Below are 27,320 nucleotides of genomic sequence, written 5' to 3' on the forward strand. Positions count from 1 at the left end.
ATTCATTCTAGGAAGCCTAGACAAACCCTCTCCAGTACAAAATTAAAAAAATATTACTTGTTGACAAAGCAATTAAAATCCTCTTGAGTCTGATTCGGTGGCCTTGCGGTTAACACCACGAGCAGAATTTGAGCGTGGTGTTTTACACTCATGTAAGGGGGGGGGGGGGGAAGAAGTTCTGCCAAGACAGAAACGTCTCCCCGCTGTAGGAAGGGAGCACACCACTTTATGAACTCCATTACATACGTAACTATCAACATGCATCTTACTCTGCATCAGTTGGTATTTCCAACCAAAATCTAACCTAGGTTTCTGTGGCATAAGCCTTGAAGAGTAACATGAAAACATGAATAAAACCATGAAAACAGTAGTGAAAGTCAAAACTTCCAGATGACGATGCCATGAAACACTTCCTTACTACTTATGCCGGTCAATACTATACACCTCTTCTCGCCTGTTAGAAAATTAAGTCAGTACTTCATACATGAATGCAAAATTTAAATCAACCTAACAAAGTCTAATTGACGTTCACGTGCATCAGACTGATGAAAACTTGGTGGCTTCCAAAACTGAAAGAAGCCTCTTTATATTCAAAATGTGAAAAGTGATATTTATGTAATTAGGTAAAGAAAACACCACTCACAGGCAATTTGTGAGTCAAAACAATTTCAAGAAATAAATGGTTCATTCCATTTCCCTATTCCTTCCTCCTCAACTGCCACCACTTTCCAGGTACAGTGGTGCAGTGTAATCATATGTACTGTCCATTATCAGTTCAGAAAATAATTACATATAAATTATATTTTATAAAAAAATAATTAAAGCAGAAGTTCAGCGAATAGTTATATGTTTCAGTGAAGAATGAATGGAATTTAAATCAGTGTAAGACACCAGAACAATATATCCTGGAAAGTTTCTATCATAAACAAGTATGAATAGTTTATACAAAACCTAACTGCAACTTTGTGTTCATGTGCATTTCAAAACTCATAAGAACTCCTTGCTTAGACTTAAAGTTTGAAAAAAGCAAGGCATTTTTGCACATGCTTTTAGGCAATTAAAGTGAAATGTTAATAAACCTGATGTGCAATAATTGGACATGATGGGCTATCCCCAGCTGCTTTCAAAATACTGTACTTATAAGAAAGCTGACATCTCTTTATGAGTCACAGAAAAGAACATTAAAACAACCCTTTCAAAAGTAACTACAAATGTTAGGATATCCTTGGACTACCCACAGGATTCAGGATTCATAAACAGTAGTTCTGAATTCAAGGAAAAAATTGGTAGAGATCTCAGCAGCATGTACCATCTGACTGTAATGCCTCTCAACTATTTTACATTCTAGAACATAATCTCACATGGATATTATTCTCCTAAGCGGTGTCAACAATGTTTGGAGTATTAAACCTTTTTAGGTTAATGACAAATGCTGCAACAACAGATTACCTCAAATCTTCAATTTCAAGCAGTCACCTTAACTCACAACTGTTACAGGAGTACTTAAAATTTTGTACAGATTACGTACACAGAAACCGTTCTTTTCCTGAAGTACCTCAAAAACACAAGTTATCAGCCCATTTTCCCCTTCTCTTTAAACACAATGTAAAGTATCATTTCCTTCATGTTCAAAAACTTAGGCAAAAGACAACAGAACACTGTAAAGTCACCCAATTTACTGCCACTTCATGACTCCAGTAGTTAGAAAACTGGGGGGAGGGTGGGTGGGGGGGTGGGGGGGTGGCAGGGGGCAGCACATGGAGAGAGTCAAAGAAATAGAAAAAAAGACCAAGGAATAACTCAATCACTGTGTGTGTCCCAAAAACATTCACAGGGACTATTACACAGGTATTACACAGTTGTGCAGGTGGAATATAGACAGCTAAATTGAAGAGTGCAAGAAATGGAGTACATAATTTTAAGGAAAATAAGGCACAGGTATCTTTGCTTCCACCTGCCCTCCTCACTTGGAAAGAAATGGAGGTTTAAAACCTAATTTTAAGCTCAGGGCTATTGGACACAAAACCGTTAAGCCCCCAGGAGCATGTTTCTGAATTTTATAATGCTGATGCTCTCTCCCTCCCACTAGCCTTATGAGAGAGATTGCTAAATAACAATCTGATGCTCCCATCAGATTTAAAAACACCAACTGAAACCACTAAAAACCCATAACAATAATTCAACTCCAAATGTTACAATACATTTAAATGTCCCATACAATATGAAAGTCTTATTCTCATGTATTTAGGCAAATTTACTGCCAGAAATTTAAATATCTGGCCATATGACGCAACTTCATGCAAGTGAGTTCCTGTTTATCAACATAATGCAGACATGGGATAGTCCAGGCACACCTGTCCCATTTGCATTTTCTCGAGAACTTTGAGAATTTTAAATAAAACTCTGTTGAATAAAGGAAAATTACCAAATGTGTTCTCCAAGGTGAGTTTCTATGACTAAAATACCACTTTGGCCAAAACACATGGACAAAGTAATAGTATTTGCCAAATTAATTTTTTTTATTCATAAACCTGTGGCATTAACATCATTATAACGATGTTCACCACACCATCAGCAACACCAAAGCAACAGTTACAATGGAGCGATGTGTGCTGTTTTGATAACACATTTACTAATGTTACAGACCATTTGAACAAATGCCCTTCTGTTGAGCTGCTGCTGCAGATGAATCTATAATCCACATCTTTAAAATAATGACAAGCCCAGAGCAGTCAGGCTGGTGCCTCAGCTGGGTGGATGTGCCGTAGACCGCCAGTCTTCCCTTTGATGGCAGACTCATTTGTCACCTTCTGTGCACAGCTCTGTTTTCAGTACAGCAAGCTTTCTGTTTGAATGCCATTCATCTTAAAATAGGAGTTACAGTATTCATTTAAAATATTTGCCATCGAATTTCTTACATGCAACAACTGTGTTAGAACAGACATGAAGAAAACCTGTAACTGATGTATACTCATCCCAAATGTTACAAGATGTACCATTTCCAGAGTATCTACTTTAGCTTACTGAACTGACTTGAGCAAAGGCTCACCACAGTAACAGAGCACACAAACTTTTCTCTGGACTCCATATTTATTTATGCTTTAAATCTAACAATGCTTTTAACAAAAACAAAAAACCAAAAAGATTAACGTATCCTTTGTGTTCCTGTGACCCTCGTAAGGTCTTACTTATTAATTTTTACTTGCAAGATCAAAATCATATTTAGTATGTATGTTTGTGAAGTCACTTTATGTGATGTTTAACTGTTTTACCTGTGGTTTTTACATAAAGCAAAGGGTTATTGCTTACACCAGCCTGAAGTTTAATGCATATAATATGGCTTTTAAAGTATATATTATCGTTATTAAATGCTAAAAATTAGACATTAAAATTCAAGATATTAATTACTTCAATTGGCAGAATGGTCACAAATTAGTTTAATTTCCTTAACTGTTTCAGTACTTCAGGAGTGGAAAAAATGCTGTCTGTCAGGATAGATGAAGTTTTTCCCAGTGTTCATAAAACTTTCTCACTTTGGTGTAAGGACAAGAATTTAAGATAACGTGTTAATTAAATCAGAGAACATGAGAATGTGCTTTCGGCTTTTAAACTGTGAGAGAAAGCATGAAAGCAAAAAAGCAAACGCTCTATTAAGGTCAGGAATTATGATATCGGGCATATAGGACAAGCAAGGGCTCTTTACCTGATCTAAACAATACCTTGACATCCATACCTGCTGGGTATGAGGTTCACTACTGAGATATGAGTCGCCTTACTACCTTGGAGAAAAAAACAAAACAAAACAATACCCACAAAAACCCCCACATATCATTGTGTCCATACCAATTTCACAGCAGGAATCCAAGGACACAAGTTCTTCACTTATGTGAGGCACCCCCAAAATTTCATGTTCTTCACTGTATAATAACAGGAAAAATTTATGGAAGCCGGATAACTGCGTATCTCTTTCATGTGTATTCTACTGCTGCACTGTTAAAAGGTAAGAATAAAACTCACGGATTTTTCTGAGGTCAATCAACTGCCCAAATTCTAGACCGTTACGTTCTTTACCAGCCCCATTGAATCCTGTTACCTGAAATACGCTGGCATGTTTTTATCGCAAGGATGATTGTTCTGGCATGGAGCTGAACGTATCTGAGACCATGCAAGGCAGGGGAACAACTATTTAATGTTTCAGTATAAAATAGTAATGGATAAAAAAACCCCACAACCCAGATTTTTCCAGTCTTCTCTAAATGATAGCTGGGTTTTGTTGTTTGTTTATTCATTGGGAGATTTTGGCAGTAGTGGAGGGGGAGTATTTTGTTTTAAGCAAATACGATATGCTTTCTAACAGTTTTCCTTGAACTTACTTAGAAGCTTTAAAGGAGAATCTGAAACTCCCATCACTATGTTCAAGGTGCAGACATAGACGGGGCTGGCAGAAAACCTCCAGTCTGCCGTTAGGTCTCCAGATTCCCCAACTAACAGTGGAAATTGTGCGTCATTTTTACTGCCATATGTGATGTTGAGTCCTCTCTGTCCATCTTCTTGAATGTGTATTTGGACATCTCTTGGTGTAACTAACTACTTATCTCTGGTATTTTGAGGAAGTTTAACTTTGAAGGGCCAGTTGCTGTTACAGAGGATTTTCATTCACTTCAGTTGTCTGTTGGAAGGAAATAACTTTTATTTTTGTCTCCAGCCACAGTCTTATCCAAGGAGACTCTCCAAAGAGCCTACTCCAGGGGTTCCCAATTAAAATCAACACTAAAAATAGTTTACCAGCATAAGATCATTTTCTTTTTGGAGAAGTCTCTCCTCATGCGCCTGCATATCCTCCCTTGTGTAATGCACCATGCACTAACATATCTTGAGAGCTTTGTGCCCTGGCACTAGCAACTGTACAGAAATCATTTATCCAGACTTTTTTTTTTTTTATCAGTAACTAACTCCATGCAACTTCAGTTGTACCTTAATTTAAAAATAATTATCAAGCAAAATGAGCCAAATTTGTTTTAGATGGGAAAAAAGTCAAAACACAACATTACACCCTTCAAATAAAGAGACCTTAACATAAAATTCTAAGAAATCCCCTTTCCCTCTCCTCTTCCCCAATCAAATAAATCAGGAAGCCAACTACCACCAACTGATGGATGTCCCATCTTGCAAATTTAACACTACATTCTTCCCTTGCCATTACAAGATCAGTTACCTAGATATAGAAGTGCTAAATAAAATTAGGTATAAGTACACCTACCAGATTGAGTCTCCCTAATAATTTGATTGTACACTGTTTTGTATTCCAAGATTACTATCTGAAAACCTGCCAGCATGCTTACTCTTAAGATGATCTTTTGTGCGCCATGGATCATTTGCAGACTTTATAACCAGTTAGCTGCAGGCCTTTATACTCACCAAATTGCAACATTCACGAAATTATATTCTCTGCGTTACTCTTGAAGTGAAAGGAAGAAAAGGTAAAATATTTACATTTTAGCACATGCATACACACACAGGCATATACAAATAATGCAAAACAGAGTGAGAGCACAATCTGTGTAGTTTTTATGCCAGCCACATCAACAATACACGTAACATCTGCCAGCTGTTCCAGGTGCATGTCAAAACTTTACTATCTGAAAATTCATAGGTAACGAAGGCTAACCACTCAAAACCAAAGCCTAGCTCCCCATATCCATTACTCATACAACAGAATACTAACACTTTGACTAGACCTTACATAAAACAAGAAAAGTTTTTTTTCATTATACAAAAAAAAAATCTTTCCATCAGAGATGTGTAAATATCAGGAATTAAGAAGTGCTCAAGGGTACACATCTCATTTAAGAACAACTTTGTTTCACAGTGAGCTGAGTATGGCTACATAAGCATGTTAACAGGGTGGTGAAGGAGAGGGAAAGAATTTACACACAAGGTAACTACCTTGCTTTACTAAGGACTTGTTAGCTCCCCTGAACTGAACTGTCACCTACTGGAAGACGCAAGCATGGACAATGGCATTTACACTTAGCAGGACTAGCCACGGCACTGTAATATACACACCTACCCAACAAAGTAAAAAGGGCTTACACATTAGAAGATTTAAACACTAATAAGTCAGAGATAAAGCAAATTATTCTACCTTTTTTCCTAACCAGCACCTTTGGCCAAGACAAATCTTTGCTTAAATTTTAATATTAAGACAACCTGGAAAGTGCGATGGACATTGCTGCATCTTCATTAGCAGCTGTGACAGCACTTTGAGAGAAGCCTGGTATCTGCAACTTGAGTCTCAACTGAAAGCTTAGAAACAGAATTATATTGAATGTGCAATTACCATTGTAACAACTGTATTTTCCTCACTTTAAACAAACACAGCTTTTAAAGAATCCAAAGTACCTCCCTCTCTTTCACCCCAAGAAACCCACCACCACTAAACTACCATGACAGACACAACCTCAAAGATCTATCCTGAGACCTTGGTCAATTCCTTTACTCCCTAAGCATGTTTTCAATCTCTGACTCTGAAATGTTTAGTTTTAAGGATTTTTGGCACCTCTTTTTTTTTTTTTAAATCTTGAAATAGTTCACAAATAAGAATTATAGCATTATTTCCACATAGCAAAATTTACAAGTAGCACAAAGCTTCAAACACATGAAAATCCAAGCTATGTTAAACTAAATATACACATTTACTTCTAATTTACTATCACCATACTAATTTACTTTTACAAATTGCTGTTTAAGATCATGACACCAGACTAGAAGCCAGGAGTTACAGGTTACAGTTCTTGTTTGATTACTAAATTCTTGCATTATCTCTAATTTCCTCCTTCCTCATCTCAAACTTGTTTGATACTCATGCACCAAAACTCGTCATGGAAGGGTCACATTTAAATGTGTTGGAATAGGTTCCAGTCTTTGGTGGAGCCTTTAGGCATGACTAACATCAATATTTCAAAATACGGATAAACTAAGGAGAAACAGTCTTGCCTTTCTTTTTCCCCTCCTTACAATTGATAACTGCAAGACCAGTGAGGAACTAACATATGCCAGTTGTCCAAGAAAAAAGAAGCATTTGCAAATCCAAACTAGAAAGTGAAAGAATACCTCACCTTCTGGACTTAGAATCATAGAATCATTTAGGTTGGAAAAAGATTTTTAAGATCATTGAGTCCAACCGTTAACCTAGCACTGCCAAGTCCACCACTAAACCATGTCCCTAAGCATCACAACTACACATCTTTTAAATACCTCCAGGGATGGTGACTCAACCACTTCCCTGGGCAGCCTGTTCCAATGCTTGACAACACTTTCGGTGAAGAAATTTTTCCTAATATCCAACCTAAACCTCCCCTGGTGCAACTGGAGGCCATTTCCTCTCGTCTCATCGCTTGTTACTTGGGAGAAGAGACCGACACCCACCTCGCTACAACCTCCTGTCAGGTAGTTGTAGAGAGCGATGAGGTCTCCCCTCAGCCTCCTTTTCTCCAGGCTAAACAACCCCAGTTCCCTCAGCCGCTCCTCATAAGACTTGTTCTCCAGACCCCTCACCAGCCTCGTTGCCCTTCTCTGGACACGCTCCAGCACCTCAATGTCCTTCGTGTAGTGAGGGGCCCAAAACTGAACACAGTATTCGAGGTGCGGCCTCACCAGGGCCGAGTCCAGGGGCACAATCACATCCCTACTCCTGCTGGCCACACTATTTCTGATACAGGCCAGGATGCCGTTGGCCTTCTTGGAACTCGGAAATTCCATCTTTTCCATGTTTCAATTCTATATATACTTCCTCAGCTGCTCAGGGTATTTAAACTACTACTATTATTAATTTTTTAGAGCTTTGAAATTCACTCAGCAAAATTATCATTTCAAATTATTCAAATCAAATACAAAAGCACTATTAAAAGTACTCCGAAACAGAACCTTTTGTGGAAAGATTGACACCAAATACTAATCATTTTATTTTTAAGTCACTATGTCAAGCACAGCTCACATAACAGTGGCTCAGATGCTTGGGAAAAAATGAACTGACAGCTTCTTTCCATGCTTTAGTGACCAAATGTCCACATTAGGACTATGTGGACACTCATGATGCTCATCTGTATAGAGATGCCAGTGTTGAAAGGATCTGTACTGGTATTCTACAAATATAATGCATAGGCATATCCGATTTCCCCATATGTACTTTACATGCAAACATTGTTTCTAAATGAACAACCTTATGCTAATGAGGATATCCTATTTTAAAAATATTTAAGAACACATGTATGTATTTGTTTTTTTAATCTTCCTCAGCTCTAATCAAGTTTAAGTGGTGGAGATTCAATATTTGTATTTAGTTACATTATGCAACGATCAGTTTAGAAGAGAGTTATGAAAAATTCATTTTTCTGCTGCACGAACAACTTTCTGCTTTGATGACAAACCTCACATTTAGTTTTATACCCTACATTTCAGAAAAGCAATCTTTTATATAACATAAAAGAGCACATCACAAGTCAGTAACGGCAAAAAATTCACACTACTCTGGAAAAGCTATGCTATTATTAACCAAAGTTTCACATATGTGTGGTCAAAGTATTGGCAACTCTACAAGCTGTAAACAGGACCTAGTGTCAGTAATATATCTAAAAAAAAGAAACTCAGTAATATTACTGACACTTCAGTTGCAGAAAATACTGCATAGCTTCAATGTTTCTCTTTGAATTTCCAAATCTAATCACAATTACAAATCCAGTTATGACATCAATGTGAGCCCTTCCAAAGGGAATGGAAGAACAGTAAATCCCAATGGATATATGAGTTCTGCAGCAGGGATGATGTAATATATAAAAATAGACATCCTCTGACAGAAGCTGCAAGTTGAGTAAATAACACACTGCATGTCATTAATTTTGCATTAGCTTGCCAGTAGACATTACTAAAAGGATGATGAACTAACAGTTTTGTTTTGCTTCGGGTGCTACACAAAATAAAATGATAGCATTGCTCATATATTAACAATAATACATAACATAATACATAACTTTAAACAGTAATAGTCCCTTATAACATGGATGAAGGAAGGAAGCCATGTGGCTAAAAAGGTTCTGTTTTGCCACAAAACACAGAACATAGGGATGGGAATTACGTATTTTCATTACAAAATTACCAGTGGATGTTCCCATAAAGAAACATCCAACTTCTATATAAAAAATGGTTAACGGGAACTGCCCAAATCATCTCAGGAATTTCGTATTTCAGATAAAATTACCCCACAATTTTTGTAGTGTCTCACTTCAAAATACATCTGCATATATAACACAGTCACACATTTCAGGAATTAGCATTACTGCATGTGTTCAAATATTACATATACAGACTATGTATATCTATTTAGTATTTCGTATTACTTCCTAGTATGATGTATGCATCATGTTCCAAATCATGAGTAGGTTTTTATTATTCTGTGATGGTGACAATGTTGCTTTTGAAACTGCACACTGAATTTTGTGAGTGAACAAAAGCAACTAAATAAATATCCTTCTAGTAAAAGGACACTTGCACTTGATGATGTTAAGAACTAGCCCCTTTTATTAATGGAACGATCGATACAGTATATTTTATTTCAAATATCCACACCAGAAATATTAAATAAATTATTTTAAACTGAATGCATTATCACTAGACAAATTTGTTTGTGCAAACAAACATGCAAACGTGTTTAATCACACATTTGCACGTATGATTAAAACACCCTCACATACCATGCCACTTCCCATCAGCAATACACTGTAAATTTAGGTGTGTGTACAATTACGTTTTGAATACCATTTCTGTGCTTACATTACTTAAATGAATTAGTTTCATAACCAAGAACAGAATGAGTCCAGCTCAATTTTTACTCAAGGTGACCTTTTTGCTTTCATTTTGCACATGGCACGTAACAGGACCTTCTCAGCTTCCTTTCTCCTTGCTCTTCACATTTTTCCTCTACCTGGGGGAAAACTAAGTTAGCATCAAGTTCAAAAATTAAATATATTTAAATAGGTTCAGCTGCCATAACTCATAAGAGCCTCTAAAGCCAAAACCCTCAAACAACCTGCTTCCCCAGACATTTTTGACTACCAAGTGTACCTGACACTAGGATCCCCAGTAGTTTTTCTGTGCCTTTTTTTTTTTTGTAAATAGACTTGCTTAACACTTCCAAGGTCAAGGATGTTTAAAAAATTGTTTTTCCCCACGACCTCTCCATATACTTTGTATCTTTGTATAAAGTCAAAGTTTCAGTGTGTCCACACCTCCTTGTTCGCTGCCCTATCAAATAATTTTTCTAGCCTTGGCACGTTAGTCCAGATGTGGTTCTTTCTTCCTAAAAGCAAGCTTTTGTTTGTTTGTTTTTAATGTGAATACTCACAATTGATTTGGGGGGGTGGGGGGTCATTAAGTGAACTTGTATGCTAGGTGTGAAAGTGCTAGGTAATCCTAAAAATCATCAGGAACATTAAAAACTGCAGCTATTTACAGGCTTGAAAGATTGACAGTATTCCTTTAAACTAATTTCTTGTAGTTTGGATATCTGACAACTCTTCCTACAGATTTAAACTGAAATGACTGAAATTCTATATGTAATAAAGATGACTAAGTACACTATTATATCGGCATCAGTTTACTGTGTAGAATACAATGCACTAACAAGAATACATCTGTATTACAATACTGTAAAGTCCACGCTGTTGAGAAGCAAGCACATATGAGGTATTTCATGATCATGTATAGTGGTCCATGGAAAGACAATCAGCAATATGTATTTTACAACATAAATGTAAATATACATGCAGAGAAGCAATTGTATTATGCTGTTTTTTAAACATTAAGTCTCACTCCAAATTATACTGGACATCTGTAACAAAGTCCTAAAATAGAATCAGCTTTTTTGAATTCTCATCTTACTATATAAGAAAACACTGCTTGTCATCTTGTAAACGTCCACATTGCTTCAGCAGCCACACACACTGAACAGAGGAAAACAACTAGGCTTTTGCATCAAATTCAGACAGAAAAATTTAAAATTCATATTTTTTTAATCCTTCCTAAATGTAGAAATATGACATACATCATCTTTGTTGATTTTTAAAATGTAAGTTTGCAGACAATGGAAAAGGCAAATTTGTTTCATAAAATAGAGCAACCTGAACATAAATTTTCAATCCAGGACTTTCAGACTCTCAGCAGACAATGTGAATGCAAATGGTATCAGAAAGAAAAGGCTACTTTGCCAATGCCTTGCAATAACTATTAGTTACAAGAGAAGATAGGGGCAGGAAGCAAGGTTTTTGCAATTTGCTACTGAATTTCTAGGTGAGCAGGTTCTAATGCTTAAAAAAAAAAAAAAGCTAGAAAAAACCCTCATACTTATTTTTCCCCAGGGAGTTGTGGCTGCAGATGAGACTTGACTCAGCCACATTAGACACTGTTTCATTTCCAGCCCTCTTCTCATTCAAATTTTTGGTCACCTCCTTCAAATAAAATCCAGAAGGACAATACTTGTCTGCCCTTAATGCATCAGCGGGACCACTGGCTCCATAGCACAGCGTGAGAGGGTAAAATTGTTACATGCTTGCTACTTGGGGAAGAAGCCGGGGCTATTGATGGCTCCATGTCCGCTCTCTTCCTTCCGATACTGGATAAATGACTGGATTGTCACCTCACATGAATCTCAAGCTGAATGGGATAAGAAAGGCTACTAAAGGCAGAGAGAGACCTTTTGCAGGGATTTCAGCAGCTAGCTTTAAAAAGCCTGGCTGAGGATGCACTAGCAGCAATTTTCATAAGCCTGTTAACTAATTCAAATCTGGACAGATTCTCAAGTGAAAAACCACACACTATCATTTCTGTTCAGGGCTATTCACAGGTGCTTCAGCATTTTATTTACAGGCCTACCTGCATCTCTCTAAATATTCCCCAGTAAGCTTTGATGTTTTGTCTTTAGTGAAGTAAATACATAATAACCAGCTCAGCAACATTCAGACCGGGCATGACCAATTCTTCACCGATGCACTACAGCAGCCACAAAGTTTATTGGCAATAAGATATTGCAAGAAAAGTCTACCCTTTTTTAAATTCACTCCATAGGTGACTATTCTATTTTAAAATAAAATAAAAAAAAAAAAAAAGTCAGCCTAAACCAGAAGAAAGCCATGTAGGTTCTCAGGAGAAAGGGTCCACGCTCACTCAGTCCAGTCACTCAAAACAAGGGCTTTTCACTGAAAACATTAAGTAGCCTTAAGTATAGATACACACAAAAGAAAATCCACTTTCAGAAGTTAAAATCCAATTTCCATTATTAAGTAAGGAGGTGTTACACTAATCTAGTTAAAAACAGTTTCTGACACATTAGAAGTACAAACAAAAATTTTCTATCAAAACCAAGGTTTTCCAGATTCAAGTAAGAACAGCTCAGCCTAAACTTATCAGGATTTTTCTTCTTCCCTGAAAAAGAACAGATCAATTTTACCAAACTACAAATGGTGGCAAAAAGGATGCCATTTTATCAGTCTGATAAAATACAATCATTTTATTTCCATCCATTATGAAGTTTCTATTTTCCTCATCCTAGAAATCAGCACACTTGTTCCAAAAGTAACATGCCTAAGTACGATATTCAACATTAGATTTTATTTCAAATGGTCTTGCAAACATTAGGGTAAGTTATCAAAATATTATGAAGCATTTCAAATTCCTATCATAATTTGAAGAGCACATTATCACTCTTAGCCATAATATTTTAGTAACCGTAGGTTACTCAGGACTCTGGGCTCATTCCACTGAAAAACTGGTGAGCACTGACCTCAAGATAAGGAACTGGGTTCCTAAAAGAAACGTAGCATATTTGTTGAAGAAAGAGGGAATTTCAGCACAGAAATCACTTGCCTATGATACTGGAACGATACTGAAATTTGAACCCTCTAAGTCTTTTAAAGAAATGAATTGAACAATGTGACACAGAAGGAACTTTTAAAATAAATACATTTCCTAATAAAATATTGGAAGAATTGATCAAAGTAATATTTGAGGAAAGGAAGAATTTTGAAGCTAAAGGAAAATACTTTTAATTTCTTTTCAGCTCTAACACAAGAGATTTCTCAATTGTAACAGTGGAGACATTTAACAGTTTGACAAGACACATTCTTATCAAATATATTTGGTGGATGCTCAGTATTTACTCACTTTGGCATGGACAAATGCAATTACAAATGCAACTTAAGTTTAAAAGATGCTACTCAGATCTTTGGATTACTTTGACTCTATCTGAGGTCCAATGTCAGGAAAAAATTCTACATCTTGTTTGGTTTGGTACCATTCCAAGATACCTGACTCACTTGGGCACGCCTTTCTCCCTAGCTTGGCAAGCCTGTGTCCAACCCTTCAGCCTTTCAAATAATGGCCATTTACACGTACTTTGATAGGAGTATACAAAATCCAACTGCTTTATACCAAATCAGTACACATCATCAGAATGGAACACAAGCAAGAAGCACTGCTACAAGTCTTCAGCTAAAGAAAACTTTCTGTTGCATATTTGGTGCTCATCTTGCCATACTCCATTTAGTGACTTACAAGTACTAAACAGATACAGGGAGCCTATTTTTTAAATCAAAAATCAAAGATTTAGTCCTCCATTTTCATGGAAGAGATACTTAAGTAAAGTGTCTGTCGAACACTAAATACTTTATATATACCCTTTGCTTATTGTTCTCCATTTTCTCTAAATCACAGGACATGAAAGCAAGGAAGAAAGGTCAATCAAACTGGGCAAGAGACATTGTACTGTCACCAAATTCCACATTTACATTAGTATTTTTATATCATAGTGAGATGGCTCAAGTATCAAAGCAAAGGCTAGAAGGTAATTTTAGTCATAACATTGCATCAGTATTACGATATCACACTGCAAACCCACAAGTAAATTGTTAGTGGACCATACACAGTAAGTTACGATACCTGAGGTTTAGTGCATTCCTGTGAGCCAAAATGAAATGAATGCCATATAGGAGGAAAGGAAAAGATGAACATTATCAGACATGCCATAGTACATTCCACCACTATGAAGATAATGTAAAAGTTATGTTAATGAGGGTCCACTGTCCCCTACGAGTAGACTCTATTGCAGAAAGCCATGCCACAACTGAGAGCACTGCATTTAATTTTTAATTCTTGAAAAGCACAGCCATGCATCTTCATTTAAGCTCTACATTTCACTCTACATTTTCACAAAGGTATAGAAAACTTTCTTCAGAAAACAGTTTGAACTTTCTGAAGAAAAGCATTCAGAGACTACTGCAAATAAAGCATTAATAATTTATCATAAAAAAATAATCATTCTACATGGTAACTACGGATTTAGGGTAAAACAAACTAAGAAAATTACACATTTTGTGACGATTTGGAGGATGCTATCACAGCTGCTTTATTACTTTGAATCTCGTGTACCTAACACCTAAACCAGAACACATCCACAAGGAAGAGCAAACTTGAAAACAAATGCATCGTATTAATCCTTCTTCAATTTGCCTTAACACATTATTTACTGCCATATCTGAACATCTGTATTTTTTAATGCTTCTTTGTTTATTTATCCAAAATTCAGAAGTAGAACCAAAGAGGAGACCCTGATAGATGCTGACCAAAGAATGGATGGGCAACAAGCCCACAAGATCTGTGCTATAATATCACTTGAATTCCTGTGTTTCAAAAAAACCCCAAAACAAAAACCCCAAACAAAACCAACCCTGCTTTCTTCAGTCAATTTTTCAAGAAGTTAAAACAAAAAAAATGAGGTCAAGGGACATAAAATAGGAAAAGAGAAAAGACAATGCAGCCTTTAACAAATACGGTTAAAGCAATAGAAGTGAATGGGTGAACAATGTATACAAGATCACCAAGTACTGTAAAAATAGGAGGGAATGGGCCAGCATGGAGAGTCCTGACTACATTCTAAAACTCGTTTGAGCTTATTTGACTCTATTTGCTTTGAAAAAAAATAAAGTCGGTCATACACATGAAATTACACTTTTTAAAGCAACATTTGACTGTGATTATTGCAAATTTTACAGTTTATTTGGCAATCTCTTCGAACTCAATATGAAATCTCACTTGCAATGAATTTCCCAACACACACACAAAATCATTATGAACTCACACAACAGAATGGCACACAATGGGCTTTTGCTCTTAGTACCAGAGTTAAGCTTACAAAAACTCATTAGGCATACCTAAAGTGAAATTTATACAACAGGCATGGACCTACAAATGCAAATGGCACTGTGCGTAATCTAAATATTGCCCTTCTAGAGTTAGATAAAAACCACACTATAACTGTTTGCTAAGCACAACACACACATCTAAATAATATGAACAAAAGTAATTCTTCCTGCAATTCCTACAAAGTACAATACCACATTGTATTTTTTTCAAAAACAGACCAGTAAAATGTTTCATCTTCAAACCAAGTGAACTGGCTCAATCCGTAATAAATTTAGAGGCAATTAAAACTGCACTGAAAATTAAACCATTAAAAGCTGTTGTATAAACAAAACCAAATTGTTGGCATAAAAGGTAATTATTCAACTCATGAGGAAAAGCCTGCATAATTAACAGATGCAATCAAACATCTACACACTTACAGACACACATTGAATATACAGGGAACTGGCAAACAAGTCAAGGAATAAGGATAAAGAAGGAAAAATGGAAAAAACCTACAACTGCATTGGATCAAAGACAGTATTTTAAAAACACTTAAAGCTCTAATCCTGCAAATTTATATGCATGTGGCTTACATTGTGCAAAGTTCAGCCCAATGAACTCAATGAGATTAAATATGCACAAAGTTATTTATGCCCATGCCTTTATGGGTCTAGCAGATTTGGGGGCTTAAATAAATAAGTGAGAGCCAAACAGCTTTTCCAGTATTTTGCTTACAGCTGAAATCAGTAGCAAACAAACGTATTAATCTAATGGAGCTTTTCTCGATTTAAAAGCCTTATAAAATATTTTGTAGAATAAGTTTTAATTATTAGTTTATTTTCATCTCAAGAGAAAGCCTGGAAACTTTCAATATGTAGATCACCCAAAAAAAAAAAGAAATCAAGTAAAATGACCAAATGATCTCCCCGACGACGGGCAGACTGCGTAGCTCACTGAAACCCAAGTATAAAGGGCTCGAGGCAGACACCAGTAAAGGTTAATTTGACATTTAAGTTCTGGATACCAAAAAGGAATGACAGATTTAATCCAAGAATTTGGCCTACTGAAGTGCAGCACAGACCTTTTCAGGCAACAACCGTTATCATATACGTGAATGAGTGCTTCACTAACTGACCTTTTAACACTGTACACTAAACTATTCATACGGGAACCTAATATCAAAAGGAAATGAGAACATAGTTTCTTTCACAATTTCAAATAATGACTGGAACATTAAGAAATTATACGTGACATTCACAGTCATAAGAAAATGCGCTTTCAACTCTGAACTGAGATGCAAGTTGCACACATGTTCACGTACTGATGGAGCCAAATTCACAGCGTTTTAAGGGGAAAACTTCCCCACAGAAACACACTTCTTTAAAAATACCAGCAAGTTTAGCCATTTTGATTGTTTTGAGTAGTTTTCCTGTTTACGCTGTGAACCATAAATACAGACAGCTTACCGTATGGTAGCCTCTAGGTAGAGGTGGCTTGCCCACGGGATAAGGGTCAACAGTATCAATAATTGTTTGTCGTTCCCCTTTTTGGTTGATTTTCCTAAATCTTCTTCGAGATTGCCTATGAGAAGCCTGACGCTGAAAATACTCCTCATTTTCATCCATATAATCAACCTATAACAAATGCAAGAAGGTGTCATTTCCCACAAGACAAAAATGTTTCTTACAGTTAGAAAACACAACAAATCCTATTTTCAAAAAACAGTTGTTAGCTTTGAATTTCCTGCATTTTCAGCACTAAGAGTGAAGCCACTACTAAAAAAAAAATAAATAAATCAAATGCCCACAGGAATGACAAAAAAGTAAACATTGGCATGAACAGCATCACTGAGTATGAACACTTTTCAAAAATGAGAGAAGAAAAATGGTCACCCCCCATTCTGTCATTCCCCCCACTTCTTATTCTGCCACAAATACAAACATTTCACCACTCTGTCCATTACAAAAAGAAAACTGGTATGAGAGTGCACTTGGTAGTTTTCCTACTGACCTCTATTTGTCAGTTGGGACCTTTCCTAACCAACCTATGGCAAAGGCTTCGCTCTTCAACAGGCAGCACTGGTTTTACTATTTACTTCAAATATTTTGGGAGCATAAAAGAAGGATTTCTAACAGACTGGATCTACATAAAAACAAATCACTTCAAAACAGCAACAGGGAGAACAAAAAAATACCTATTAGGTATATCCTAATATAAAATTAGTCTTCTCAGTTTTAGAGTCTTCAAAGTCATCCTAAATTACTACACAACAGTATACTGCAATGAAAATATTTGAAGTAGGAATTCTGGTTTTCCTGAAAGAGGAGAACGATCTTTTTACAGTAATTTGGCTGAAAATCAACATCTCTTCTGTGTTCTTCATACTGACAGAAACTTTACTCAAGACTAACAGGGAAATGAGGAAAAAAAAAACCTTTCAGCATGGGCCATATATAGGGATTCAGTTAACTCATTCTTCTACTCAAATCCACCCCCAGTGATAAACAGTATTTCTGAAGATGCAGAGAAGAGCTTATGAGGCACCTTGCAAGGTTTCTCCATATTTTTCAACACGGAAAAGAAATATTAGACAAAATACTCCCAGGAATTTGCAGCATATCTGTGTCAGAAGTGTCACATACTAGTCAGTTCACGTCACCAAATACAACTTTGAGTGTACAAATACAAGGGGATGAGCAAAGCTCCTCGTTCACCAGGACAAGCTGGTAATGCTTAACCCCTCACCACTGAGTATCTATTTCACCTCTGACACAGTCACACCTACACCCTACACCTCTCCTGCTTCTCCTCCTTGCAGAGTGACCCCATCCTGCCCTGAGACTGAAAGTTACTGTGCCCAAACTCTGGGGATGGGATTCTTTCTATTCAAGGTACAATTATTCCTTCGAAAGGCTGGATTGAAGTTAAGTGTTCAATTTTGGCTCTCCCAAAACTCTAAAGGTTGTTTTTTTTGGACTAAGACGATGCATGTAGGAGTACCTACCCCTGACCCAACATTATCCATTAGTCCAGAAGATTTCTTCTGGGCTCTTCTTTAGTCATCTCCTTTCCCTATGCCTATCTTTATATCACTCTTCCTTATAACTTATCAAGGAATGCACGAGAGAGACAGACAGACACCCACACAGCTACCACTAACTAAACTGTATACTTCTAGAGAAGAAATCTGGGACAATAAAAACTGTTTCCCGAACTTGTGGTCAGATATGAGTTACACAAAAAGGTCAGACAAGTCAGGGGGCCAATACAGGGGCAAATGGGGAGGCATAACGGGCTGCAGTTGAGGAGCTGCTCCTTTATAAAGTAAAACTACAGAGAGCTTTAGTTAGGGATAGCGAAACAGCGATTTGCATTTCTCATGTATGTCTTCTGTGTCTCCGACTATATTGTATTAGCTTCGTAAGATGATTTTCTTAATTAGAATTGGAAGAGGGAGATGTATCATCAAACATCCACCTGAAAAAGCTACCATTACACAATCATCTTTATCTGTTTACAGTGAAATCACAAAGAGCTTAAAACCCACAAAAGCATGCCTGCATTTGCATGAAGGTAAGTTAAAAAGCTACTTTTTTTACCAATCAACTTGAAACAAGTAACCTTGTTTAAAGCTTCTGCAAGTTTTACAGAAACTGTCACTTTTTAGGAAAAAAACGTTTAGCGTCACAACCTATATTTGAACTACCATCTATATATGGCTTAGCTAATTGTCATAGAATCATAGAATCATTAAGGTTGGAAAAGACCTCTAAGATCATCGAGTCCAACCGTCAACCCAACACCACCATGTCCACTAAACCATGTCCCTAAGCGCCTCATCTACACGCCTTTTCAATACTTCCAGGGATGGGGACTCCACCACTTCGCTGGGCAGCCTCTTCCAATGTTTAACCACTCTTTCAGTAAAGAAATTTTTCCTCACGTCCCATCTAAACCTCCCCTGGCACAACTTGAGGCCATTTCCCCTCGTCCTATCGCTAGTTACTTGGGAGAAGAGACCGACACCCACCTCGCTACAACCTCCTGTCAGGGAGTTGTAGAGAGCGATGAGGTCTCCCCTCGGCCTCCTTTTCTCCAGGCTAGACAACCCCAGTTCCCTCAGCCGCTCCTCATAAGGCTTGTTCTCCAGACCCCTCACCAGCCTTGTTGCCCTTCTCTGGACACGCTCCAGCACCTCAACGTCCTTCTTGTAGTGAGAGGCCCAAAACTGAACACAGTATTCGAGGTGCGGCCTCACCAGGGCCGAGTACAGGGGCACAATCACTTCCCTACTCCTGCTGGCCACACTATTTCTGATACAGGCCAGGATGCCATTGGCCTTCTTGGCCGCCTGGGCACACTGCCGGCTCATGTTCAGCCGGCTGTCGACCAACACCCCCAGGTCCTTCTCTGCTGGGCAGCTTTCCAGCCACTCTTCCCCAAGCCTGTAGCGCTGCATGGGGTTGTTGTGGCCAAAGTGCAGGACCCGGCACTTGGCCTTGTTGAACCCCATACAGTTGGCCTCAGCCCATTGATGCAGCCTGTCCAGGTCCCTCTGCAGAGCCTTCCTACCCTTGAGCAGATCAACACTCCCGCCCAACTTGGTGTCGTCTGCAAACTTCCTGAGGGTGCACTCGATCCCCTCATCCAGATCATCGATAAAGATATTGAACAAGACCGGCCCCAAAACAAATGAATGGCTCGGGGCCCGGCCGTCCAGCCAGTTTTTGACCCAGCGCAGAGTACACCTGTCTAAGCCGTGAGCCGCCAGCTTCTCTAGGAGAATGCTGTGGGAGACGGTGTCAAAGGCCTTGCTGAAGTCCAGGTAGACCACATCCACAGCCTTTCCCTCATCCACTAGGCGGGTCACCTGGTCATAGAAGAAGATCAGGTTGGTCAAGCAGGACCTGCCTTTCATAAACCTGTGCTGGCTGGGCCTGATCCCCTGGTTGTCCCGCTCATGCCTTGTGAGCGCCCTCAAGATGAACCGCTCCATCATCTTCCCCGGCACCGAGGTCAGGCTGACAGGCCTGTAGTTCCCTGGATCCTCCTTCCAGCCCTTCTTGCAGATGGGCATCACATTGGCAAGCCTCCAGTCGTCCGGGACCTCCCCCGTTAACCAGGACTGCTGATAAATGATGGAGAGTGGCTTGGCGAGCACCTCCGCCAGCTCCCTCAGCACCCTCGGGTGGATCCCATCCGGCCCCATAGACTTGTGAGCGTCCAGGTGGCATAGCAGGTCATTGACTGCTTCCTTCTGGATTATGGAGGGTTCATCCTGCTCGCCGTCCCCGTCTTCCAGCTCGGGGGGGCCGAGTACCCTGAGGATAACTGGTCTGCCTGTTAAAGACTGAGGCAAAGAAGGCATTGAGTACCTCAGCCTTTTCCTCATCCTCGGTGACAATGTTCTCTCCTGCATCCAATAAAGGATGGAGATTCTCCTTGGCTCTCTTCTTGTCATTAATATATTTGTAAAAACTTCTTTTGTCTTTAACGACAGTGGCCAGATTGTGTTCTAGCTAGGCTTTTGCCTTTCTCATTTCCTCTCTGCATGACCTAATGAGATCCCTGTACTCTTCTTGAGTCGCCTGCCCCTTCTTCCACAAGTGGTAAACTCTCCTTTTTTTCCTGAGTCCCAGCAAGAGCTCCCTGTTCAGCCAGGCCGGTCGTCTTCCCCACCCGTTGTTCTTATGGCGTATGGGGACAGCCTGCTCCTGCGCCTTTAAGACTTCCTTCTTGAAGATCATCCAGCCTTCCTGGACCATGCCTGGTCCATGTATTATTATCCTGGTCATGCCTGTATTATGAACTGATCGCTACCTCAGTGACAGAAAAAAAAAAACATTTAGCTCGCTGAGTGCACATTTGTTCAGATGAATCATAGAATAGTTTGGGTTGGAAGGGACCTCTAAAGGTCATCTAGTCCAACCCCCCTGCCGCGGGCAGGGACATCTTCAACTAGATCAGGTTGCTCAGAGCCCCATCCAACCTGACCTGGAATGTTTCCAGGGATGGGGCATCCACCACCTCTCTGGGAAACCTGTGCCAGTGCTTCACCACCCTCAGTGTAAAAAATTTCTTCCTTTTATCTAGTCTAAATCTACACACCTTCAGTTTAAAGCTATTCCTCCTTGTCCTGTCGCAACAGGCCCTGCTCAAAAGTCTGCCGCCGTCTTTTTTATAAGCCCCCTTTAAGTACTGATAGGCTGCAAGAAGGTCTCCCCGAAGCCTTCTCTTCTCCAGGCTGAACAACCCCAACTCTCTCAGCCTTTCTTCATAGGAGAGGGGTTCCATCCCCCTGATCATTTTTGTGGCCCTCTTCTGGACCTGCTCCAACAGGTCCGTATCTTTCTTATGCTGAGGGCTCCAGAGCTGGACGCAGTACTCCAGGTGGGGTCTCACCAGAGCAGAGTAGAGGGGCAGAATCGCCTCCCTCGACCTGCTGGCCACGCTTCTTTTGATGCAGCCCAGGATATAATTGGCCTTCTGGGATGCGAGCGCACATTGCTGGCTCACGTCCAGCTTTTCATCCACCAGTACCCCCAAGTCCTTCTCGGCAGGGCTGCTCTCAATCCCTTCATCCCCCAGCCTGGATTGATACTGGGGGTTGCCCCGACCCAGGTGCAGGACCTTGTACTTGGCCTTGTTAAATCTCATGAGGTTCACACAGGCCCACTTCTTGAGCTTGTCCAGGTCCCTCTGGATGGCATCCCGTCCCTACGGCTTGTCAACCGCACCACTCAGCTTGGTGTCATCTGCAAACTTGCTGAGGGTGCACTCGATCCCGCTGTCTATGTCATTGATGAAGATATTAAACAGTGCCGGTCCCCATACAGACCCCTACAGGATGCCACTCATCACCAGTCTCCATCTGGACATTGAGCCATTGACCACTACCCTCTGGAGGCAACCATCCAACCAATTCCTCACCCTTTACTGGACAGTCCACCCATCAAATCCATACCTCTCCAGTTTAGAGAGAAGGATGTTGTGGGGGACCATGTCAAAGGACTTACAGAGGTCCAGATAGATGACATCTGTAGCCCTTCCCATGTCCACTGATGTAGTCACTCCACCATAGAAGGCCACAGGGTTAGTCAGGAAGGACTTGCCCTTGGTGAAGCCATTTGGCTGTCTCGAGTCACCTCCCTGTCCTCCATGTGCCCTAGCATAGCTTCCAGGAGGATCTGTTCCATGATCTTGCCAGGCACAGAGGTGAGACTAACTGGCCTGTAGTTCCCTGGGTCTTCCTTTTTTCCCTTTTTAACAATGGGGGTTATGTTTCCCCTTTTCCAGTCAGTGGGAACTTCACCAGACTGCCACGACTTCTCAAATACGATGGATAGTGGCTTAGCAACTTCATCCGCCAGTTCCTTCAGGACCTGAGGATGAATCTCATCGGGTCCCATGGACTTGTGCACCTTCAGGTGCCTTAGATGGTCTCAAACTCTTCTCCCACAGTGGGAGAAGCAGCTCTTCCTTCTCCCCGTCCCCACCTTTGCCTTCTGCAGCCTGGGTGGTGAGGCTTAAGCACTTAATGAAGCACCCTGAGGTGGCAATTATAAACTTTTGAGCCTATGAACCCTCAGAGATGATGCTGTTCTGCCACTGGACTACAGCAGATACTGCTAACGAAATAAGCTTCACCCAGAAAAGTCAGTAGAGTTTTAAAATGTTCAAACTACTACTTAAAACCTCAGACAGCTGAGAATAAATTTAATTCAATCAAACATTAATTATTTAAGCTAACCTGAGATTAATACTTTAAAGCATCTATGCTTACCCATAATAATAAAACAGCTTTAAAGAAAACCCACAAACTTCTGCTATTCTGCTAGCACAAGAAAACTCTAGTTTTACAAGAAATCTGCAAAAGTAAATGTAACAATATAAAAGATGCCTTTATCACTCAAACAATGCAAGTACGTGTGCAAAGAATGGCAAGAAAGTTATGTATGACATCTTAGATTTATAAAAAGGTCGTGCAAAAGAGAAAAAATTAAGTTTCATTGGAAGTTGAAGTGTTACCAAAGCCGGTCTGTAAAATTTGAAAGCAACTGAATGAAAATATTCTTACCACAATCATTTCAGATGGCTCTAAAACAATGCATTCACAGCCACGCCTGAAGCTTCCTGCAGAACGCTTGCCAAAGCTGAAGAACAAAAATACTTCAATCAGAACAAAAATCGGAGCTATAACACAATCCATAAGCATATTTACATCTTCTCCAGATACTGTAAAGCATAGAAAAAAATGTACATACCTCTGCACAATACAAGTTTCATGCATATGTCCTTCAACAAGTAACTGATACCCAAGGACACCAAGAGCTGTGTATTTTGTGTTTGCATAGTTTACTAACAGTATTTGCTAAATAATTCTATTAACAGTAAAACAAGTGTCAATCAAGTGCCATCTACTGAAGATGCATGGTTAATTCTGAAGTACATGACAGTTTGATCTAGCATCTTCTGACATTACAGTATTAAGTTACCTAAGCTATCTGCATTTCTATGAAGAAAGCTGATTAACATACCAAGGAATGAAAAGGCTGATCAACTTCAGTTAGCTCTTTTTTACTTAAAGTAAATTAATAAATTAAGGATGCTGAATGTAAGAGTATTCCCAGATTGAATAGATGAGGACAAAAGGTTGTTCTGCCTTTCATGACACATTCCCACCTTAGTGCAATAATTAAGCATGATACTATTTTGCTTCCTGTAGGATGAAATAGAAAGTTATTTTAGTTTCAGTTTCTGAAGTGCTCTGCCTGTATTAAATGAATGTATGTCTCTGCAGGCTTAACTGCAAAGAATCCTCGAAATGCAACGGTAATGGTGGAGTGCAGAGAACCAGTACATAATTCAGTGAAATACAAGACCTTTACAGTTACATCCTTAATCGTACGCCGTCAGAGTAGAAGAAAAGACAACCAGCTAAAGTTTGTTTCTGGGGTGTGTGCTTCCCGCTCCAGGTAGATCATATTTAAGCCTGCCAGGTCAATGCCAGACCTTTCCTGTCACAGAGAGGAAGGCAGGACAGGTGACAAAATGTCTGGAATTTCAGGATCCCTCTTGTAGCCTGCTGTAACAAACCTGCCCTAAAATTTGCCAAGAGCCAATGTAACTATTTAGCCTTTCCCTTTCTTCAACCTGGCACTGTGCAACAGGCATGGGAAATCTTCCTATCTGAAGCTCACAGGGCAACAGCTATTAAATAAGTTTATGAAAAACAAACCGGACTCAATAAAATTGTAAAATCTGAATTTTAAACCAGTCCTGTAATGCACAGTCATGGTGATATGCTTAAGCTACAATGTTTGTGAAAAGTAACTTTTTTTAAGCTTTATTTCATAACAGGGAAACTAGAGAAGTTCAAATACCATTCGGAACAGTATATCTAGCCAGTTTATATCTATTCCCCTCTCCCGCCTGGCAATTAGTAGAAATGAACAATTTAACTTGCTACCTCAAAGGCTAATCTCTTGACAACAGCGCGTTTATAGCTCAAAAAGGCGGTAGTCAGATATTGAAAAGAAATGCCAGCTGTGCTTATTCATCAAAATAATAATCGCATTTAATGGTACATGGGACTTCTACAATAGAAAAAATTTTCCAGAATACTAAGCCTCTTGAAAAGAAACATTCAATAAAGTCGTCTCTCGACAAAATGCATATTTTCCTAGAGGCAAACACATGCTTCCTCCTATAGTCCAGCAACAAAACACAGGGTGCTTTACTCTACAATGCCATCTTGAATTTTATACAATTTCAACTACTGTTAAAGATACCAGAAAATGAAGCCATTATCTTGATTCATTAGACTGTTGCAAAAGTGACAAACTTATTTTCTTGGTCATTAACCTGATCCATACACACAGTTTTTCCTTAAAAAAAGGAAAGGAGGGGGAGAGAAAGGAGAAAGTAAATCAACTCACTGATTGAAAAACAACAGTGCAAAAATGGTGATTAGGAAGTCAACTTATTTGGTATTCTAATTGAAAACAAACATAGAAATATTCCCTTTCCTCTTGCAGATCCTTGTCCCCCTCTTCCTAACCATTGTTTTTGGTCTAGAATACACTATTGCTGTATTTTTTGCCAGCCTAATTCCTAGCCTCACAGCAAATGCTGGTTTCAACAGAAAATGCATATACACTTTTCCACTCCACCATTTCTTCTTCCTCTATTGCTGTCTGTAAGTATCAACTTTAAACTTCTGCCCGTTGCTAATCACTGCTGACATCCAAAAGCTTAGCAAACACAGTAAAAAGAAAAAGCTGTGTTTTGGATATGCTTTTCTGTTCTTGAATAACTTGTTTGGATTTTACCCTTCAGCACAAGAGAACAGGTAGTCAACATATTAAGACAGAAGGCACGCACTGAATTACTATAAAGAAAATTCTTGATTTCTGTTCCCAGTAACACACTGGTTCTTGCAGCAAATAACCATGTCATTGCTGTACTGCTCGGATTCCTATGACAGCACAAAACTTATCAGAACAGACAGTGCATCACACGTATACATTATCTTAGACCAAAGATCACAAGGCACTTCAGGCTGCAAACAAATTCTGTAATCTTTGTGAAATACTGTAGGCAAGAAGACAAGTAAATCAAGGCAGAAGAAAGTTAAATGACCTTTCAAGTGTTGCATTTCTTTTTTCAGATATGCCATGCCAGTTAAACCTCCTGATTTCCAATCTGCTGCCAAAAATTCATCATCAGTGAGGAATTCATATAATCAGTGAAAATCAGGAAATTCTCTTATCACTGTCCACTACGTCTGGACACTTCAGAAGCATCCAACTCTGACTATGGTAGAACATCCATCACAGTATTGCATACTATCTGTTGCAGAACCACACTTTGATACCTACACATGGTCATACAAATACCTGTTGACATGCAACTTTGAGAAACTACTGGTATCTTAGGGCACTGCCAATCCCACTGTTTCAATTCAGAAGGCCGATATCAAAGTCAGTAAGTCTTATCAGAATTAATTTCTCAGAGCTTCGCACAAGAGCAAAAGGCAAAGACCAAAGAAAAAGGACTTCAGTGACACTCTTCTCCACCTGAAATCCCTACCAGCCACTAGGCAGAGGAAGCCACCAAACAAGCTTGATTTAATTGAAAATAAGTTACTTAAAATATCAGTAAGCAGTAAAAAGAAGCAAATACCCAACACATAATACAGTCTGTTTACTGAGCTGATCAAAAAGCCCAAGCTGTAAAGCCTTTTATAAAATACCAGAAGAGCTTCATACGAGGGACCACAAGCTGGCATGCAAGCTGGCTTGAAGGATCCTAGGTATCACAAAGAAACAGTAGCAGCAAATAAAGTTTCAGTGGAAGGGTCGACAGATTATCTTCATAATATCAGCTCTGTTTTAGTAACTTCTGCTAGACACTGTTCTTTCCAAATTTTGATGCTAGACCAGACTTACCATAGAAAGTGAGTTTAACTACCCAGATTTATCACAAGCCTACATGAGCACTGGCTAGCTAAAGTAGAACGTAGAAAACCTTTATTAGCCAATTTCAATGAACCAGGGATTTGACAAATTTATTCCTTCCCTTACTGTAGTGTGAAATAAGCCTGTGGATATATGACTTCACTAGGGAGCTTAAGGTTAAACAACATTTTTTTGTTTAAAACACAGTAGAGAATTTTACATAATATACACTTCACATTTGGTTCTATCATATTATTCCTTAATAATTTCAATCAAAATTGTCTTATTGCATTAAGATAAAATCTTCTCTCCTACCTAAGCCTTATTAATTTCAACTTCTAAAACCAGCAACTATTAAGTCAGTGATGCACCTGAGAGAATCCCAGCTTTGCAACTATTTTCTCTAAATCGGTGATGTGCATGAGAGAATTTCACCAAAAGGAAGCTCAGCCAGTTTAAAGTTACCTTTTCGATGGTGGCTGTCAGTATGACATGTAGAGGTTCTAACAGTAATTTAGATGGCCAGAAGGCTGCCTGGTTAGGATGTTGCTACCTCACCTAAATTCCCCAAAGAACCTTGTTTTGCAGCAGTTTTTCCAACACTTTTTTTCTGCTACCACATAAGCTCTG

General features: G+C 39.0%; 1 protein-coding gene across 7 annotated transcripts in view; it reads right to left on the minus strand.

The window, feature by feature from the left end:
* RAPGEF2 (Rap guanine nucleotide exchange factor 2) overlaps positions 1-27,320 on the minus strand; it is a 200,351-nt gene that overhangs the window by 75,008 nt on the left and 98,023 nt on the right. For 5 of the 7 annotated variants that reach the window (XM_076336592.1, XM_076336591.1, XM_076336587.1 and 2 more), the window contains exons 5-7: positions 23,309-23,384; positions 16,698-16,865; positions 13,987-14,004 (exon numbers count right to left, since the gene is read on the minus strand). In XM_076336592.1, the coding sequence (XP_076192707.1) occupies positions 13,987-14,004; positions 16,698-16,865; positions 23,309-23,384 (262 nt within the window). The remainder of the gene's footprint in view (positions 1-13,986; positions 14,005-16,697; positions 16,866-23,308; positions 23,385-27,320) is intronic. The other 2 variants (XM_076336593.1, XM_076336588.1) reach the window with 1 other exon arrangement.

This window comes from Aptenodytes patagonicus, chromosome 4, assembly GCF_965638725.1.
Source record: "Aptenodytes patagonicus chromosome 4, bAptPat1.pri.cur, whole genome shotgun sequence".
NCBI lineage: Eukaryota > Metazoa > Chordata > Aves > Sphenisciformes > Spheniscidae > Aptenodytes > Aptenodytes patagonicus.